Source organism: Rhinolophus sinicus, chromosome 17, assembly GCF_057876585.1.
Source record: "Rhinolophus sinicus isolate RSI-liver-muscle chromosome 17, RSI-T2T, whole genome shotgun sequence".
Classification (NCBI taxonomy): domain Eukaryota; kingdom Metazoa; phylum Chordata; class Mammalia; order Chiroptera; family Rhinolophidae; genus Rhinolophus; species Rhinolophus sinicus.
In genome coordinates, this window is record NC_142517.1 from 201,560,022 (window position 1) to 201,578,640 (window position 18,619).

Sequence of the window (18,619 nt, forward strand, 5' to 3'; positions counted from 1 at the left end):
CAAAAATTAAATGTCATTATTTCTGTACACATTTAATAAAGCAATAAAATGAGGTATCATTTGAACTGAATTTCATAGTACTATCTGCATCTGCTAACCAATCCAATTCCTACTCCATTATGGTGGGACAACTGTTTTTTTCATTTTCTATATTATGAGACATTTGGCTTCATAATAGTGAAGCTGTGCTCCTGACCTATTCTTGACATACTGCTCAAGAGCAGGGTCTAGCAAAATTAAGAAATTTCGCAATCAGGTGTCTAGTGGAAAGACAGGAAAATTGAGGCCAAGAGTTTACAATTTAATTTAGAATCAGATAGCTGCTTACTTGCTGAAAATATTAAGTGTTACACAGTAAACTACAGTAAGTAGCTATTCTGCTATTTCTTCATTTATGTACCTATTAAGCACTTGCCATATGTGTCAGGCATACTTAATGCCTTTAACCCAAGTCTCCATGGAAGTTAGAGACACTGAATTCAGGCATGCCCAACCACCTCTCCACCAAACATTTCATGGCCCCTAATCTCCAGTCCATTTAATCTTTCCTCTCCTACCTCCCTCTCTCCCCTCAAAGTAAGAAAGCATTAACTCAATAGGTAAATAGTACATTAGAAAATTTATCAATTCTCATTTTGTTTAAGTAGAGAAAATGATTTTCATAAAGTCCGAATGTGCCAGGGACCATTTAGATCAGGGGGTCTTCAAACTGCAGTCCATGAACTAAATACAAATACAGCCCACTGTCTGTTTTTGTACAGCTCATGAACTAGGAATTGTTTTCACATTTTTAAATTGCCGAAAAAAAAATCAAATGAAGTTCTGACTTTTTTTTGAGTTTTAGAAACATAGTCAAGTTTAGTCACTTGTGTTATTGTCTATGTATAGCTTCTCACTACTACAATAGACAAGAGTAGTTTCCTATATGGCTCACGTGCCTAACCTATTTACTATTTGTCTCTTTACAAAAAAAAGTTTGCTAACCCTTCACTTAGGCCTCAGCCATTCAGAGGATTATTTCAGAAAACATGACAAACATACTTAACGATGATTGTTTTGTTTTTCACTTTTATAAAAAAAGGTTTACCAGAAGGGTCTTTTAAAAACTCACTTTCTCTGGTTTAATAAAAGCAGGAAATTTATGTACAATTTTCAGGAACTTATCATATGTATAGAAACGTAACCATTTCAAAACACAAAGCAAGGATTCCATTAGAGGAAGCATGGAACAACCTCTCTTCCCACCATCTTTCTTTTCTCTTCTCTTACATAACCTCCTTTCTTTAGAATTATTCACTTAATGTATTTTTTTTCATTCCCTACCTAGTCATGACCCCAAAAGGCAGTATGTGCTTCTTTTATAAGAAGTGGCTAAAATATTGCTAAGACTTCATCTAAGAAGCAGGAGAATAGCAAGAATACCATGTTTGTTTATTTTTTAATACCATGTCAGTGATTTATAAAGTCATGGTTTTAAAGGAAAGCTTCAGAAATTAAGTACGAGAACAACATCACTGCTATTCTTTTATTTATTTCTTCTAGGATACAAAATATTGTTTTCAGGAAAAGGTAAATAGCCAAAATGAGTAAATGCTACCATTATCTCAAAATGTTTACTTTTAATTTTACGCAATTCACCCCTCTCCCTTTTCGGTCTATAACTTGAGTCCTCCAAATCAATCTACTCAATTATTTAAATGTACCGACCTAGAAGACACCTATTTTTGCATTTTTGGCACCCTTAGCACCACAATTAACTCTCACAGGAAAGCCTACAAAAATTTTAAGATTAGAATTTCAGATTTTAAAAGAATCACAAAAACTACAGGAGAGTATGTAAGACTATATAGAGAGTCCAAACCCTCTAGTATATAAAACCAATACAGAAATAGATGAGGAGCTTGTTGGCCTCACCAACATTAGATTTATCTTCTGGGTTAAGAAAAACAAAGTAAGGAGACTGTACCGTTAAATGCTGTCAAAGTAGCTAGTGATAAATTAATGATACATACCATAACTTCTTGAAAACTGACATTCATAATCTATTTTAATTATAAGAAAATAAAAATATTACTGCTGAGACCTTGGTAGAACTATAAGGATTTTATTTTCAATTGCTAACACTTACCTTCTGTCTTTCCATTTTTCAACATATGTACTAGCCCAGAATTCTCCATTTCTACTATAGTTTTCATGTGCTTAGAAATGAGTTCCCTCTCAACCACCTTTACAATTGGCTCTTCGGTGGACTTGTCAAGGCAGTGCATCACCCGTTCGATTTCTTCATTAATTCTAGCTTCTACTTTTTTTATATATACTGAAGCACTGTTTTCTGCTAAAAATTTCTGGCTTTCCATCTGCAAATAAGAACCATGTTGTTTTTTTTAAACATAGAAGCAAAATGTGCTTTTAACTGCGTTTCTATAGTGTTGATTATAAACCAAACTAAGTACCATATGCACTAACATTTTATATAGTTTATCACACATTTTATATAGTTTATATTCGTCTGAACTATATCCTTTAAAGCATTTACACAAGATTAAATTAAATTAATACATTATCTTAGGCAGTGTTTTTCAAACTTTGCCAGTGCATTCCAAATAGCAGAAAAGTAAGCACATGCCAGAATGAAGCATTTGACCCCAAGTGAGAGTATGACATTTTTCTTCGATTTGTTTCAATGTAAAATTATGCATAGAAAGACTCATCATGTTTACCATCTAGTTTCGCTGGCATACTGCTAGTGCCGGTTCTGAAGTCCTCCTGCCACCCCACTCCCAATCTCAAGAGTATTTATACTGAATTTGGAGAAACAGAGCTTTGAAATACTATTACTCTGGTTTGCTAACACCAGCCTTACAGAAGTTCCACTAAATTATAAAATTTAACTCAACTGATTTTAACCTATTTGATGGTAGGATTAATGAATATATCTAAGAATTACAGAATACTGTTTCCCCGAAAATAAGACCTAGCCAGACCATCAGCTCCAATGCGTCTTGAAGCAAAAATTAATATAAGACCCGGTCTTATTTTACTATACTTATTTTACTACTTTATAGTAAAATAAAACCGGGTCTTATTTAATATAATGTAATGTAAGACTGGGTCTTATATTAATTTTTGCTCCAAAAGACGCATTAAGAGCTGATGGTCCAGCTAGGTCTTATTTTTGGGGAAATATATTGCTATAAACTATGCACAAATTTAGTAACATTTCCTACTTTCTTAACAAAAGGTAGTTTTTAATCCTTGAAAACAATCAAATGTCTAAGAACAGACATTAACACACCAAACAAAAATCTTGGTGAGACCATCTCTCCACTTGCTATTAAAATAGTACATATTATGTATATTTACATACACATACATAGTGTCACTGCAGTACATTTTGGAATCTGGACAGTTTATCTTCTATTGGTATTTCTACACTGTAATGAAGGAAATTAAAACAAATGCAAAGGTCAAAAACATTGTCAAAAACACCCAGAATTAGTTGCTGTAATATGAGGAAAAACAGAGTGTTTCCTACATTATGAAATTAATAGCTTCTAAAGCATAGTCCAGGCTCACCAGTGTAGGATACAAACGTCTTCCTCATGGGCTATAAACTGATTTAAAAAAAGCAAGGCCATTCTTTGTTTCTTTATGGGTAAAACTGACACCACAATTCACTGAGTTCCATTTTTAAATATATCTAGTGGCTCTTATGAATGACCTGCTGACTTACCGAGAGTTATTATAATTTTGCATTCATTTTTTTAAAAAGTGTATTACTGGAGTAAAAACTTTAAGTTAGTCTTAACTAAGTCTGTTTTGGCCACACTACAAAGCTCCTACTGTAAATTGCTCAGCTAGTTAAAACCTGGTTATCATTACTTATAACTATTTCTTACATTCATCATGGTACTTACTTAGTTATTCTCATTTCATTACAAGTTAGTACTAGTTAAGCTTCACTTTTAGCAATTTAGTTGGTTTGGGGTTGCATATAGTGCCGCCAATTTGCATCAATTGTACTTGTTGACCTATAATTTCCCAATCAACAGTCTTTAAGACACATGTGCACTATGGGATCATGCATTTTCTCACCTTTATTTTACTAGCAACTGATATTACCAAAAGTCTGAACAGTGAGACTTTATTGATGATGCACTGCCTGTGAATTTATGGTAAATAATTTGTAACATGTAAATATAATAAAATGTTAGTTATTTCTATAGTTATATGTCTTGACATGTAAGTTAACACATGTGTGTAAGTTCAAACTCTCCAATGAGTTCCTCTACTGGAATGTGAGAACGTGGGGTAGGTATGCTGAAGGGTATTTTTTGCACGTTCCTTCCAAAAGGCCTCAGTAAAAAAAGGTCAAAATGTTCAAATTAGTAACTACATTCAATAATTAAGAACACCTTAAAAGAGCACTTATTTATATTGTCACTAATTACCTGAAAAAATTCTGCAGACATTTCCAAAAAAGGAGCCTCAAAATCTTCTTCATAAACTGATCGTCCTTCAAGACCTAAAATCATTAACATCTGGCAAGCATTTCTTATTGCGCCTCTGTCAAAAGAAGTTAAACCATTTGATAATCAAATTACATTAAAAGTTCATGTAAAAATACAACAGAAGTAGCTCAAGTTTCAGAACTTTTTTTTTTTTTTTTTTACCAAAGTGACCAATCTCCCGGAAGCAGTTCACTTATAACACAAGACTTAAAGTAATTTCAAATGGAAAGTATATCTTGACTTGCACAGCTATTTATCTCAAGTTGCTGTCATGCTGTGATAACTTAAAACTTTTAAAGCTGTCTAAATATTTTTGTGTATTTAAAAACACAGAACAAAAAGGGGGCTTATTGGGAAGCAGGGAGGAGGGAAGGAGGCTGTGTTGCTTGACATGGTACAACATACAGTGACTACTAGGCAATATCACTGTTTTATACCAAATAGCTCTGGGCAATCCTGACCAACCACCAAAGCTAAAATAGAGAGAACTGTACAAGTCTTCACCTTATCGCTGCTCTGAATACAGAGAAGCAGAGAAAGCAGTATTGCATTATTTCAAGCTACTCTAGCTGTAGAGTCATAAAAATGGCACTGGAATCATGTTAGAAAGGGAGAAGGAATATGACAGAAGGGTACAGTAATTCTTAGTCATTTCAGAGACTATGTTCAACATTTTTCTTCATATATGTTAAGAATGAAGCCTAGCCAAAGGCCCTTAAAGGAAAAGACGAAGAAAACCCAAAATGTCAGCATAAAAAAAATATGTGAAAAATCAAATGGGAAGACTAATGGCTGATTTGCTTTTCAAAAGTATACTAAATAACAGCTTAGGATGGTCTCTTCTAAAACCAGAGGTGTCCTTTTTAAGTTAAAATCTAGGTAACTTTGTTAACTGTGATACAGGTTTTTGAGGATTTTCATGTACTAGAAAATCAAACTTAAATACGCTTTAATAAAATTTTGATAGTGAATTGGCTGTCAGGATGTAACCGTAAAACCCACAACCCAAAGTGTAGAAACATGATTGTACCGGTCTACCACTTCTCCTTTCCGCTCTCTTGCGATCATATCCAGTAACGTTTGTCGTAGATGATCCCTAATACACCCGTAACGTACAACTTGATCTCGAAAAATAATTAACCCCAAATTGTAGACATTCTCCACATTATTCTGTTGTACATATACACGGTCCTGCAGTTAAAACAAAACAAAATCATAGAAATATGAATATAACTCTTGCAGACACAAAAATAATCACTGTGAGCCACAATAAATATAAAGGAAATAAAATTCCAAAAGCAATATATTTTTCAGGTGAGAAACACTTCAAACTATCTTAAGTAACATAGAATTAGATTTTGACTACCTCCTAAATTATATAAAAGTAAGTCTGTACAATTGTTATGGAAACAAACAATGACTATAAGTGGTTGCCCATTTAACCTAAGAAAAAGGGGTGTGGGGGGTGGTGGTGGAGGGGAAGCAAGCACCAGACCCAGGGAGGCAAGCAAGCAGAAAGCAGAGGAGAAAGGTAGAGAGCAAGGCAGGCAGATGTTCCTTTCTCCTCAAAGCCATACATACCATGCCCAAACATGGTTCTGACTTTATTAAATACTATACTTGAAGATCGTATTTTATGAAGTAAAATTGAGAGCTGAATGAAATACAGATCCAAATGACAATGTTAATTGCGTACTGGTAAATATTAAAAGGCTCTAATGCTTATAAACAGAGTAGCAGTAAATATTACATCATTAAAACACCTCTAGTTGCTGTCATTTCAAACAGATTACCTACTAGCAGTCATCTTCTTCTCAAGTTCTTACCAACATGATTATAGGTGTCTCGCTTTACAGAGCACATGTAATCCAGAAGTACTGGCTATAAAAGTCCTAGTTTGTGCATTATTTGAAAGTCTGTATTTACACCAAAGTACACTGAAATAAAACTACTGTTTTTAATTCACAAAAGGATTAGTAACAGAATTCCTTTCTGTTCTCTGGACTTTGGTGGGTCTGTGAACTTCCTAAAATTATAAAAATTATTGTGTTTGTTCATACATAAGTACTTTGGAAACAGAGCCCAGAGCTTTCACCAGATTCTTACAGGCATCTGTAATCCAAAAACAGTTAAGAACCACTGCAAACTGTGATCTTTGAACTTTTCAAAGGAACACTGTCATTACAAGCAACATCAAACAAAGCTCTAAGGAGAACATGAACAGAAGTTCTACCATGTTGGCAATGCAACTAAAATGGCATTGATCAACCTTCCATCCAGTTTTAACTGAATTCTCCAGGAGCAGCACTCTTTTCATATGACATCATTCCTCTCACCTTCTTTGATTTACCTTACACAATGGTACACATCTAGTGGCTACAAGAAAGCTGCTCTTTTATCTGAATTTTCAGTGCTCACATTTTTCAAATCCTGACATCAATTTTAGCAAGTTCAAAATTTTCATTGATGACTTCTCTGACAAGTTCTTGGACTTCACATTTTCATTCTCAAGATCTGAAATTCCAATCCCCCTCACCCCCCTCCACACCACATCCCTCCCTTCTTTTTGATGGCTCTCACTGTTCCATATTCACTGAAGCTACTCTTTACTCTCATGACCTTCCAGCCCAAACCTCCCCTCATCTAGATTCTGGCTCCCCTTTCAGCATAAAAAAACAAGATGCACTTAAAAAAACTGGCAAAAATCTAGTAATTTAAAAAGTAACGAGAATCCTTTTTCTTATGAAAATAATCACTCCAATTACTGTATAAATTATTTATAAATTTGACTTTTATAGTTCTGAATATGCATGTGTGTTACATCAAAGTACCATATACAGAATCACTCTTATCCAATGTAATCAAAACCAATAACTGGTTGGTTAACTAAAGACATGTGTGGTTAGAGAGAAACTATTAAATACACACATATACCTGCATCTTAAACATTTTAATTTAAAACATATAAAAATGTTCCTTGAGCTATCAAGACTTATTCTTTCAACATGAGTCCCATAATTACTCTGACAGTTTTTACATACACTCATACATAATAAATTGTCTAACGTTTCTCTTCATTTTCAGTAAGATGTATAAGATGTAGTATGAACAAGAGACATCTGTGAAGCAAACTGAATGCAAAATCCTTCGAGATTTTTACAATTTCCACTCCAGTCTTTTAAACTACCCACACCTAATTCAAACCAATATTTGGTGATTTGCGTTTGTCAAGTTTTTCCAAAACATTTGATCTAGTTTGCCAAAGAACAAATTCTATTGTTTTTGACACCATTTTATTCGTTTACACAATATTAAATTATGTAATAATAAAAGAAGTACAGCTGGTATAAAACAGGTTTGAAAACAAGTACAACTGACTCTCAGTGAGCACAAAGCTCAACTGGTAAGAGCAAAATAGAGAAGATATACTGGAAAGTAATTGAATAGCAGTGAGAGAACTTTGTTACTAGGGAGGCTATTTCACAGCAAAATAGACAGTACCGGTGATTCTTGCAAGCGCTGTAAGTTTCAACTACATGCTATGGGGCATGAAGCAAATCTTGTAGAAGATATATACCAGGGGTGCCAAAAAAAATGTATACAAGTGGACAATCTGGTTAACGTTGCTTAAGCAGTAGTTTGCTATAATCAGAGTGTCTGTACACTGATGGTAACTGCTTTGAGCACCTCTTATAACTGCAGAAGTCAAACGTGACTTGCATTCATCTTTTGTTATCGGTATATGAGTATATTGAATATTACAATTTTAATATAGTTTTCCTTTCTTAAAATGTGTATACATTTTTTTTTGCACCCTGTGTATGTATACATATGATAATATCAACTTTAACATGTCACTAAGATATGAACCTCCTCCTTAAGAAATCCAATGTTCTTAACTTAGGCTAAGAGAAATGTCAAAGAATTAGGTCCGATTTTATTGTTTTTGGTAAAAGGGTACTACTCCCTATAAGAATTACAAAACAAAAGTCACATATAATGTAATCTTCAGAGTAAATTAAGAGTGTTAAGGGTGAAGTTTTTTTAATGTTTCCCCTTTTTTGGTTTTCTTGCAGTATTATTTACAAGTCATAAAATTACTTATTTTAAGAGTCCATAACTCACAGTAAATTTCTATCGTTGTGCAACCATTGCCACAATCCAGTCCTAGACTATTTCTATCACTCCACTCCCCCAAAATCCTTCAAGCCTGTTTACAGTCAATTCCCACTTCCAGCACCCCTGCTTTTTCTTTCCATAAATTTCCTTTTCTAGACATTTCACATAATTGGAATATGATCTTTGGTGTCAGATTTTTCACTAAGCATAAAGTTGCTAAGGTTCATTAATGTTCTAACATGTATCAGCATTTCATTCTTTGTTAGTGCTGAATAGTGCTTCATTGTATGGATATGCTACATTTAGTTTATTCACTTATCAGCTGAAGGTTTTTTGGGCTATTTCCAGTTTTTGTCTACTATGAATAATGTTGCTATGAACATGTGGGTACAATCTTTTTGTGGACATAAGCTTTTACTTTTCTGAGATAGATTTCTAGGAGTAGAAGTATTGGGTCACATGGAAATTGCCAAACTGTTTTTCCTAAAGTGGATGTATCAGAGTAAATTTTTTAGTAATGAAAATACTGGATGTGGAGTTAGGAATTCTTCGTATGATCTCTGTCTCTACCACTAACTGGCTGTGTGACCATGAGTAAGTCATTTATCCACTCTGGTCCTAGGTAACACAAAGGGATGGTTAAGATATCTCTAAAACTCTAACATGATTTCCTATGAAGGTTAACTCTCTGATAAAAAATTAACATATACCAGGGATCGAGATACATTTCACTATTACTTCTTCCCTTTCTATTTGTTACCAGTGTCCCCTTCCCTGGGTTTCCCTCTTCTCAATCCTAAACACAGTGATGCTATCACTACCCAAGTAGGTAAATCTAAAACCTTATGGCCAAAATGTCTGCTGTCTCAAGCCCTCTGGCAGAAAGGGAGAAAAGGGGTCAGGTGGAGCTGATGGATCCTTCAGGTACGCTGCCTAAGGGGAGGAAACTTCAGTACAGGAAATATGATGGGAACACCCGGTTGGTGTGTCTGAGCAGAGCATAGGCCATTTAATTCCATGGAAGGTGACTGTAGATAATGAAAATAAAGATGTTGTAGTGCAAGAACTGAACCTTTGTCTCTTAATGTGAAACTGTGAAGGTGTATATAATGGCTATAATTAAATGATATACAATGTTAAGAAAACCTGTTAACCCTGAACTTTCACTATAGATACCAGAGAGCTCATAAATGGAGAAGGGAAAACCCCCACACTTGAGTGTGGCTATTTAAATTAGTAATACCAAATACTGATTTATATTAAATGTTTGGTGTGCGTGATTAATTACCACCTAGCAAAAGGAAAGCTATACGTGCATACGCTCATGTCTGTGTGCATGTTAAACAGAAATGCATGCACGCACACATTCACAATAACTTGTGATCTTCACATGATGTGTATGAAAATAACTACTAAATGAACATGGTAAATCTTCTGTTTATTGCTTGTTAGTACTACCAGAAGGAAGTCAGCCTGTGGGTACACAACAGCATTTTCATCACAGATTCTAATAGGAATCACTCTGTTAAAAAATAACTGGCGGATTTTATGTAATACAGTATTAATATAGCTCTAATCATTTAAATCACTGTAGGACTTTTATTTTGTATGTTTCTAAGTTAATATTTAATTTTTTAAAAGATCTATTTAAAAATCCCAGCTCTAGTTAACTTCTAACCTAGCTAAAAAAAAAAAAAAAAAGAAAGAAAGAAAAAGAATCTCAGAGTACGGATAAGATAAAATCATCCCAAAAGAGAGACATAATATTAAATAATCTAAAAATATTTTAATCTCAGGCTTTTTGACCAAAATGCACTTTATATGAATCCAACATTAGTCATTTATCCATTGAAAAGAGCTCAGCAAAGGTAGAAGGTTGGTAGCTGCTTCTATTTGCCTCTTTATGCCAAAATGCAGTCATTTTAAAATCTGCAAATAAGGTAGTTTTATTTCTTCCTTTCCAATTATTTTTAAAATTAAATTTATTGGGGTGACACTGGTTAGTCAAATTATATAGGTCTCAAGTATAAAATTCTACACTACATCATCTACACGTTGCACTGTGTGTTCACCACCCAACGTCAAATTCCTTCCATCACCATATATTTGACTCCACTTTACCTTTCTCTACCTCCCCCACTTACCCTTCCAGCAACCACCAAGTTGTTTGAGTTCTTGCTTGTTTGTCTTGTTCCTTTGCTGCTTTCAGTTTCACATCCTATTCACATGAGTGAATGCAGGCATTTTAAATATAAAATGTGCTGAAAAACATGTTCGAAAGCCTAATGTCTAATTCAAACTTTAGATTTACTCAAGGGATGTGAGTTTCATCATCACTAAGATAAGCTACATTTTAAATCTCTAAATTTATGGTTCTCTCAGGAATTGCTATTCCTAGGCCAAGCAAACCTGAAGTGGGCAGATGGACCAGGGGGTGAGGAGTAATCAATGAGAGGACCACTTCACTGTCCGCTTTCAGAGCTGGGAAAAAGTCAGCCTGCTTTTGTCTCTGACTTCGTCTGTATAGTTAGCTTGATAAACCAACTTATAAGCACTTCATCTGTAACACAACACCTAACTCACAATCCTATTCCACTTATTCCCACTTCTATTCCCTGCCAAGAACAACTATAAAAGCTAGATAAAAAAAAAAAAAGTACCATCTGTTTAAAAGCATCAACTAGGACAGACAGGTCTCTAGGAGCTGAGGTAGAGAGTTGTAGTCTTTCTTCCTCTGCTACAAAAGAAAAGGGAACCTCAACCAGCTGATGTCCACGTAAAACCCTACTCATGACTTAGGGCTCTTCTCATTCTTAGTAGCAAGAGCACATCAGCCTACAAGGTGCTTGGCCTTACAAGGCCACAGATATTAATACTCCCGCCATCTTGAAAAAGATTTGCCTTTTCCCCTTAACTGATGTCTTCACCAAGGTACCTAATCCACCAAGACACCTAAATATTTAACTGATGTAGGTGAGATCAAACTCAGCATGCAAAAGCATCCTTAGAGGTGTCAAGATGCACTATGCAAAAATATAAATCTTATGAAAGCTACACCTGTGCAAAGACAAGGAGTGACTTTGTAAGTGGGCTAAACAGCTTCATTACTGAGAGAATTATATTAAAAATACACCAAAATAAAACAAAAAATAATTTGTTAATGAAGTTCAAAAAGTAACTTAACTCTTACTACTTAATTTATCTGCAAGAAATTATTTAGCAAATATTTTTAACCAACAGTCATTATGTCACAGGAAAGCAAACTAGGATAAATGGATATTGGGCACAGTAAATAATGGTGCACCCAAGGAAAGAAACAAATTATAAGCCCTTTAACAGTATCACTCATATCTAGGGTCTCATTTCACAATGTTTTCTTGCACAATTAAAGAGGCATTTGGGAAGCAAACTCTAAAACTAACCTTTGGATCCCATTCAATTCTGAAAACAGTACTACAAATATAAATACAATAGTCCTTTGTTTTAATTATAGTGTTTAATGGAGCACTTTATAAAATTTTTGCTTCAAATACCAGTAGTACTTTTAATAGTTCAGTCCTTTTAATACCACTAATGAACCAAGGGCAATTATGGATTAGTAGGCATTCATCTACACTTCCTTGCCTGGTCCCACTTGTGGTCACTGGCAGCTATTCATTTAGGCAAAGACCACCGTTAAAATGGTAGCAAATAGCTCTGAAAGTTGGTTTATCAAGCAAATTGTAAAGCTGGTTAATCAAACTCTTAAGTAATTCTTTCAGTTTCTTGTCCTCACAGCCAAGAGGATCTATAACTGTTTTGTTTTCTTAAAAAGAGGATAGGAAGAAAGGAATGTAAACAGAATTTTGAAAATCTTCATAAATATTAAACATTTCTCCTACTCAGAAACTAGAGACAAACCCTGAAGAGTTAAAACTCATTTTTCAAAAAAGACCAAACAAGCAAATAATGCTGTAACAAGTAGCTACTGTCTGTTAGAACATGTTTGAACCTGCTTTCCCAAGCTTAATCACTAGGCTATCTTCTATCAGCAAGTAATAAATCTAAGTGTTTTCAAATAGGGTTCCCTTTCTAAACATGAATAAACATGACTTAAGAAGGCTTAACGCAATGAAGATAGAAATAGAAAATTTAAAAGCATCAACCAACCTCCCCCCCCCAAACACACATCCACCCACCCACTCCAGAAAAGTAACAGAAAGTTTCTACTGCCATATTATGGTAGGAAAAAAGTCTAATTAGATCAAAGTTTAAATAACTATCTCAATATTTTCCACAATGCTAGTGTCTGATTCCATTGCTGAAAGGGAACCTTTGGTAAGACATGAAACAATTAAATTGTACAGAAAGAGAATCACTTCTGGATTTAACAATATTACTGGTAAAGTGAATGAAAAAGCACAGAATATGGTGTCAAATAACCTGGATTTAAAGCTTAGTCCCACAACTAAAGCTCAGTTTCCATCACTGTAAATGGGCCCAAAATTTACAGGCCTCTCTCTCAGGCCTGTGAAAGTTTCAAAAACAATGTAGTTGTAAGAAATTCTATTTTTAAATAATTTTCACTTATTTTAAGAACTGTATCCTAGTACTAGGACATTTGACAACTCAAAACCCTAGTCATGTTTCCCTAAAGCTGTGTATATTGCACCAAATCATAAAATAAAAGCACTGTTCCCTACTCCAAAGTGTAATAATCTAATGGTAGGGAAAAAACCCAACAACACTAGAAAATAGTCCCTATTAGAACCATAAAAGTAATCACCCTCCAGGTCTTGGATCAATGAAATTATAAGAAGAAATTAGGAAAGAAGAGCTGTATTAGAGAAGCGATACGAGTATAATTCGGTGGTTAAGAGTATAGATTTAGGCGCTAGACAGGCTGTTTCAATCCTATCTCTGCCATTTACTAGGTGTCACGTTAACTCTGTGTCAGCTTCCCATCTGTAAAACAGCATCTACATCAAAATGCTATTCCACGTAGTTCTATTTCTAGGCTTAAAAAAACCAGCTTTTATAAAACCAACTCCTCTGGTAAGAGCAACTATAAAAGCTGGAAGAAAATAAAAAGCTACCACCTCACGCCCACCAAGATAGCTACTATCAAAAAATAAAAACAAACCCACAAACAAACAAACAAACAAACAAACAAGACACACCAGATAATAAGTGTTGGTGAGGATATGGAGAAACTGGAGTTCCTCAGCAGAGTCTTCAAGAAATATTTGTACACCCATATTGATAGCAGCATTACTTAAAATAGCCAAAGGTGAAAAACAACCCTTGTCCACTGACAAACATATAAGCAAAATGTGGTACATACATACAATAGAATATTATTCGGCCTTAAAAATCAAGGAAATTCTGACATATGATACAACACAGATGAACTCTATGATTACACTTATATGAGATACTTAGAGTGGTCAAATTCATAGACAGGAAGTACAATGGTGGTGGCCACGGGCTGCAGGGAAGAGGGAATACGAAATGGAGTTATTGTTTAATGGGTACAGAGCTTTAGTTTTGCCAAGATCCAAATTCTAGAAATTGATGGAGGTGACAGTTGCACGACAGTATGAATGTACTTAATATCACTGACCTGTACACTTAAAAATGGTTAAGATAATAAATTTTGTTATGTGTATTTTACAATAATTAAAAAAAAAAAGAACGCCAACTGTTTAAAAGCATTAAAGAGCAACAAAGGTAAGCTGGACTTTTGGGGTCAAGAGTCTATGTCAAGTGTAATTGAAAAATTCAAAAAGGGGGGGAGATAAAGGGGAATAAGAGGTTCAAAGTTCCAAGTATAAAATATATAAGTGATGGGGATGTAACGGACAGCATAGGGAATACAGTCAGTAATATTGTGGTAACATGGTGCAGTCAGATGGTTGCTGGGCTTATCATGGTGATCACTTTTTTAGTGTAGGGAATATAATCAATAATATGGTAATAACTGCATATAATGCCAGGTGGGTACTGCTGAATAACTATGATGCATCTGAAACTAATATAATATTGTATGTTAGCCATATTTTAATACAAACCTTAAAAAAAGAAAAGAGTCTAAAGAAAAGGCGCGTGTAGGAGAGGAGCTCACTTTGCTCATTCCTTTGGGTCCTTTGTTGCGTTGGGAGGACTGCAGAAAGTCACAGGCGGGCTGGCTATCAAGCAGCTAGACTAGGAGGCCAGAGTCTGAAGAGGAGAGAAACGCACAGCAGCAGATATTCTGCAGGGAATTGTCATCGAGATGTGTACTGACACACCACCTCAACATGGGCGAGACACCAGAGCACCAATAAAGCAGCACTGGGAGGCAGAGGAGCTGAACAGACACGGTCTGCCGACTGGCAGGGGTGCGGAGACCAAAGCTGGGATTCAAAGCACCACAATGTGGAAAGCAAACTGATAAACACCTCAAGTTTTAGCTGAGACCCCAGAAGGGTTATTCCCTGTGAGTAAAGATATGCCCTGGAAATAAAGGCTAACTAAAAATAGACCGACCTTAACACTGCCTAAAAGCCAGCTTGACTAAATCATAGTGATTTGCCCCATGCTGTGCCTCCTGCCAGAAGAAAATTATATTTCTTTTGAAGAAAGATAGTATCATCCAGGGCCTCCACATTTTTATATACAGTGTTGGTAAAATTACCAGGTTTGTCCCCCACCACCAAAACAAAACACCTCAGGATCAAGTGTCTGAAAACCAAGGGGGGAAAAAAAACCCAGAAAGTCAAAGTATTCTAAGACTCTTACAGTATCCAATAAATGGTTAAAAACAAAACAAAACTAACACAAACTATAAGTCAAGGATCTATATTGTGATCTCTAAGGTAACCACTAAAATAATTAAAAAAGAACATATAAGTAACAGCTAACGATATAATAAAACATTCTTAATGCACCTAAGGAAGGCAAGCTGGGAAAACCAATAAAAAACAGATGAAACAAATAGAAAAGAAACAGTAGAATGGCAAAGTAAACCCAAACGTGTCAGTGCTTACATTAAATGCAAATGAACTATATGCTTCAATTTAAAAACAAAGATGATCTGATGGACTTAAAAAGCATGTTACTGTGTGGTGCTTGCAAGTGACAAACCTTAAATACAAGGACACAGAAAGGTGGGAAGGATGGGAAGAAATGCGCCATGCAAACATTAACAAAAGGAAAGGTCACACAGTAATACTAGACGAAATAGACTTTAAGGCAAGAAGTATTACTAGAGATAAAGAAGGGTATTTCATAAAAATGAGTCAATTCAACAGAAAAATAAAATGATGCTAAATTAATATTCACTTTGTAACAAAAACTCAAAATACATACACTACAAGGAGAAATACATAAATCTAAATTTGTAATGAGTAATATTACAAATCTGAAGATTTTAACATTTCTTAATAGCTGATAGAACAAGCAGACAAAAAAAATTAGTAAAGATGTGAAAGATTGGAACATGGTTAATAAGTTTGTCCAAACTGGTATGTATGCAATACTTTATTTAGCAATTACAGACTTAAAAACTGGCATTAAACTGAAATTTAAAACTTTTCTTCAAAGTTACCATTAAGAGAGAAAAAAGGCAAGCCCAGAAGGGAAGACGATATTTCACAATACATTTATCTGACAAAGGATATCTATCCAAAATATATAAAGAACTTTCACAAATTATTAAAAAACAAAACCAAAACCAAGAAAACACATTTTCAGAAAATGGGCAAAACAGACTTGTGTACTACTTTTGATATATATCAACAAAAATGTTTTAAAAAAAAATTAGAAGACGACTTTCAAATTAGTGTAGGGCTAGCGTACGATCAAGTGGATAGAGTAACTGTTAGGGCATCTAACATTTTGGTAGTTTCTAAGTATTACAATAATGATGGTTTTAAATCTCTTCTGATGACAATTAAGAATCTAAAGTCTTAGAAAGTCAGTTCTTCAATGAGGGTTTTAATATCAGATTCAAAATAAAAAATGAGAAAAGAAACACAGAATACAAAAGATTTCCAATGTGCTTTGGTAGCTTACACTTGGATCATAGATAGTCACTGTTCTTAAACTAGGTTTGGGAAACCAAGATTACCTGCCCAAACAGACGTCCACATTAAAAAATTTCCCAATGACGGAAGAACTTGTAAAAAGGAAAAACAGCTTTTTAGAAGTGGGCTTGATACTTGTATAGTTGACGAATGAATTTATTGTCATAAGCACAAAGGTGAGTGAATGTTAGGTCGATTCTGGGTAAATTTTTATAAATTCTGTTAAGCGGAGTTGACATCCACAATTCTGCACTGAGGTGAAGACCATGGGCTTTGGAATCAAACAAAGACTTCACTATTCCAGTAATGTAGTAACTGTGTGATCTTGGCAGGTTAATCTCACTAACCTCAACTTTTAATCTGATTAACTCAGTTTTTATTCATTCACAAAATATAGAGTACAATACTCACCTGAAAGGTCAGGTACTTAAAATATTTTGCAGTATTTTGTGAGGATTAAATGAGTATACTTAAGGTGGTTAAAACAGTACCTGGCACACACTAAGGGCTATCTGTTATTATAAGGAATAGTACTAGGTAGGCTTGTCGGCAGCCAATACTCTATCAACCCACCTTAAGAGTTCTTAAAGGAATTGTCATCAACTTAATACTAATCTATCCATACCGCCTGTTTTTTTCCTGCATTACCATTCCCCAGACACCACGAATAGCTGTTCACTTTCAGTTTTAAAAGGTGTAAAACTTCAGAGCTGAAAGAACTCTAAAATTTAAAATCATCTAACCAACACATCTTCAACCAGATCCCATAGACAGGCTTCAGGGAACCCTTGAACCCCTTGAAACTGCATATAAAGTGTATGTTGTGTGGTGTGTACATACACACATGCATCTTCTAGGAGAGGGCAGTTCTCCAATGGGCTTATAACCCCCGAAAGCCTCAGAATCAGAGCCCTTATCCAATAAACTTATGTTACTTATAAGGAAAAAAGAGACCCAGAGAGATTAAATGACTTAAGCAAACGAACGACAGAGTAGGAAATAAAGCTGGGTGTCTCTTAATTCATCATTAAATAAATATCTTTCTCGCTACTCCCAATTTCCTATGTATAATTGGGAGCAGCTCCCTTTATGTACCAAAGTTTCACTTCCTTTTTACACCAAGAAATACAAGCGCTATTTCTGATGTACCACAGGGCCTGCTTCACGCTGAATACATACTTGCTTCCCGAACTCAGTGTCATGGACTGCTCCATCTTCACTGCACGCGCACGCGCGCGCACACACACAGTTCACTGGGCAGAGTAACCAAGGTATTTATGGCTCTATTAATTTGTTTGAAACAAATTGAAATGGAAGGCAACGAAGAAATCCCAATTATCAAATACAACACTCCTAATCTTTTAAAGTGTTTATGACGATGCCCTGGTTTTATTTCACATAAGGGCCTCGTACTTGGCTTCTGACCTAACCATAAAAAGATGCCAAGGGATTTATACCGTCAGCCACACATGCAAACACTAGAGCACCTATGGGGAAAGCCTGCCTTGAACAGACCCTTCTTGCAAAAGCAGTCAGAAAAAACACTGAACAGGTGTGAAGTGAAGCTTAATGGTCCCAAAGCCACTGGATCCCATTTTCTTCTAAGATATCATTTTGAAAACAGAGAAAGTGCCAAGAAGATTCTTAAGCAACGTATCTGTGCTCTTCCAGAATCCAGTTATTTTCAAACTCCTCTAAATGTGTAATCTAGAATATTGTAAAGAAGAAATGTCTTTTGGGCCTACAAGCATCGAAATCTATAGGAGAAAATACACTCACAAGTGCCACCATCTCCATGTTCTCATCCTATTTCTGACGTCCAAGGACACACAGTCCTCGGGAGCTTCAGCAAATGGCTTACATTATTCTTGTCAACTCTTCTCCTCACGGTCTATTACCTTTGGTAACTGCAACATTCAGTGATTACCAATCTGACACACTCCT

General features: G+C 35.1%; 1 protein-coding gene across 2 annotated transcripts in view; it reads right to left on the reverse strand.

Annotated features, from left to right (window-relative positions):
• Positions 1-18,619, reverse strand: part of CUL3 (cullin 3) — a 91,462-nt gene that overhangs the window by 25,095 nt on the left and 47,748 nt on the right. For both annotated transcript variants that reach the window (XM_019753677.3, XM_019753678.3), the window contains 3 exons: positions 5,542-5,702; positions 4,452-4,566; positions 2,129-2,357 (listed from right to left, as the gene is read on the reverse strand). In XM_019753677.3, coding sequence (XP_019609236.1) covers positions 2,129-2,357; positions 4,452-4,566; positions 5,542-5,702 — 505 coding nt within the window. The remainder of the gene's footprint in view (positions 1-2,128; positions 2,358-4,451; positions 4,567-5,541; positions 5,703-18,619) is intronic.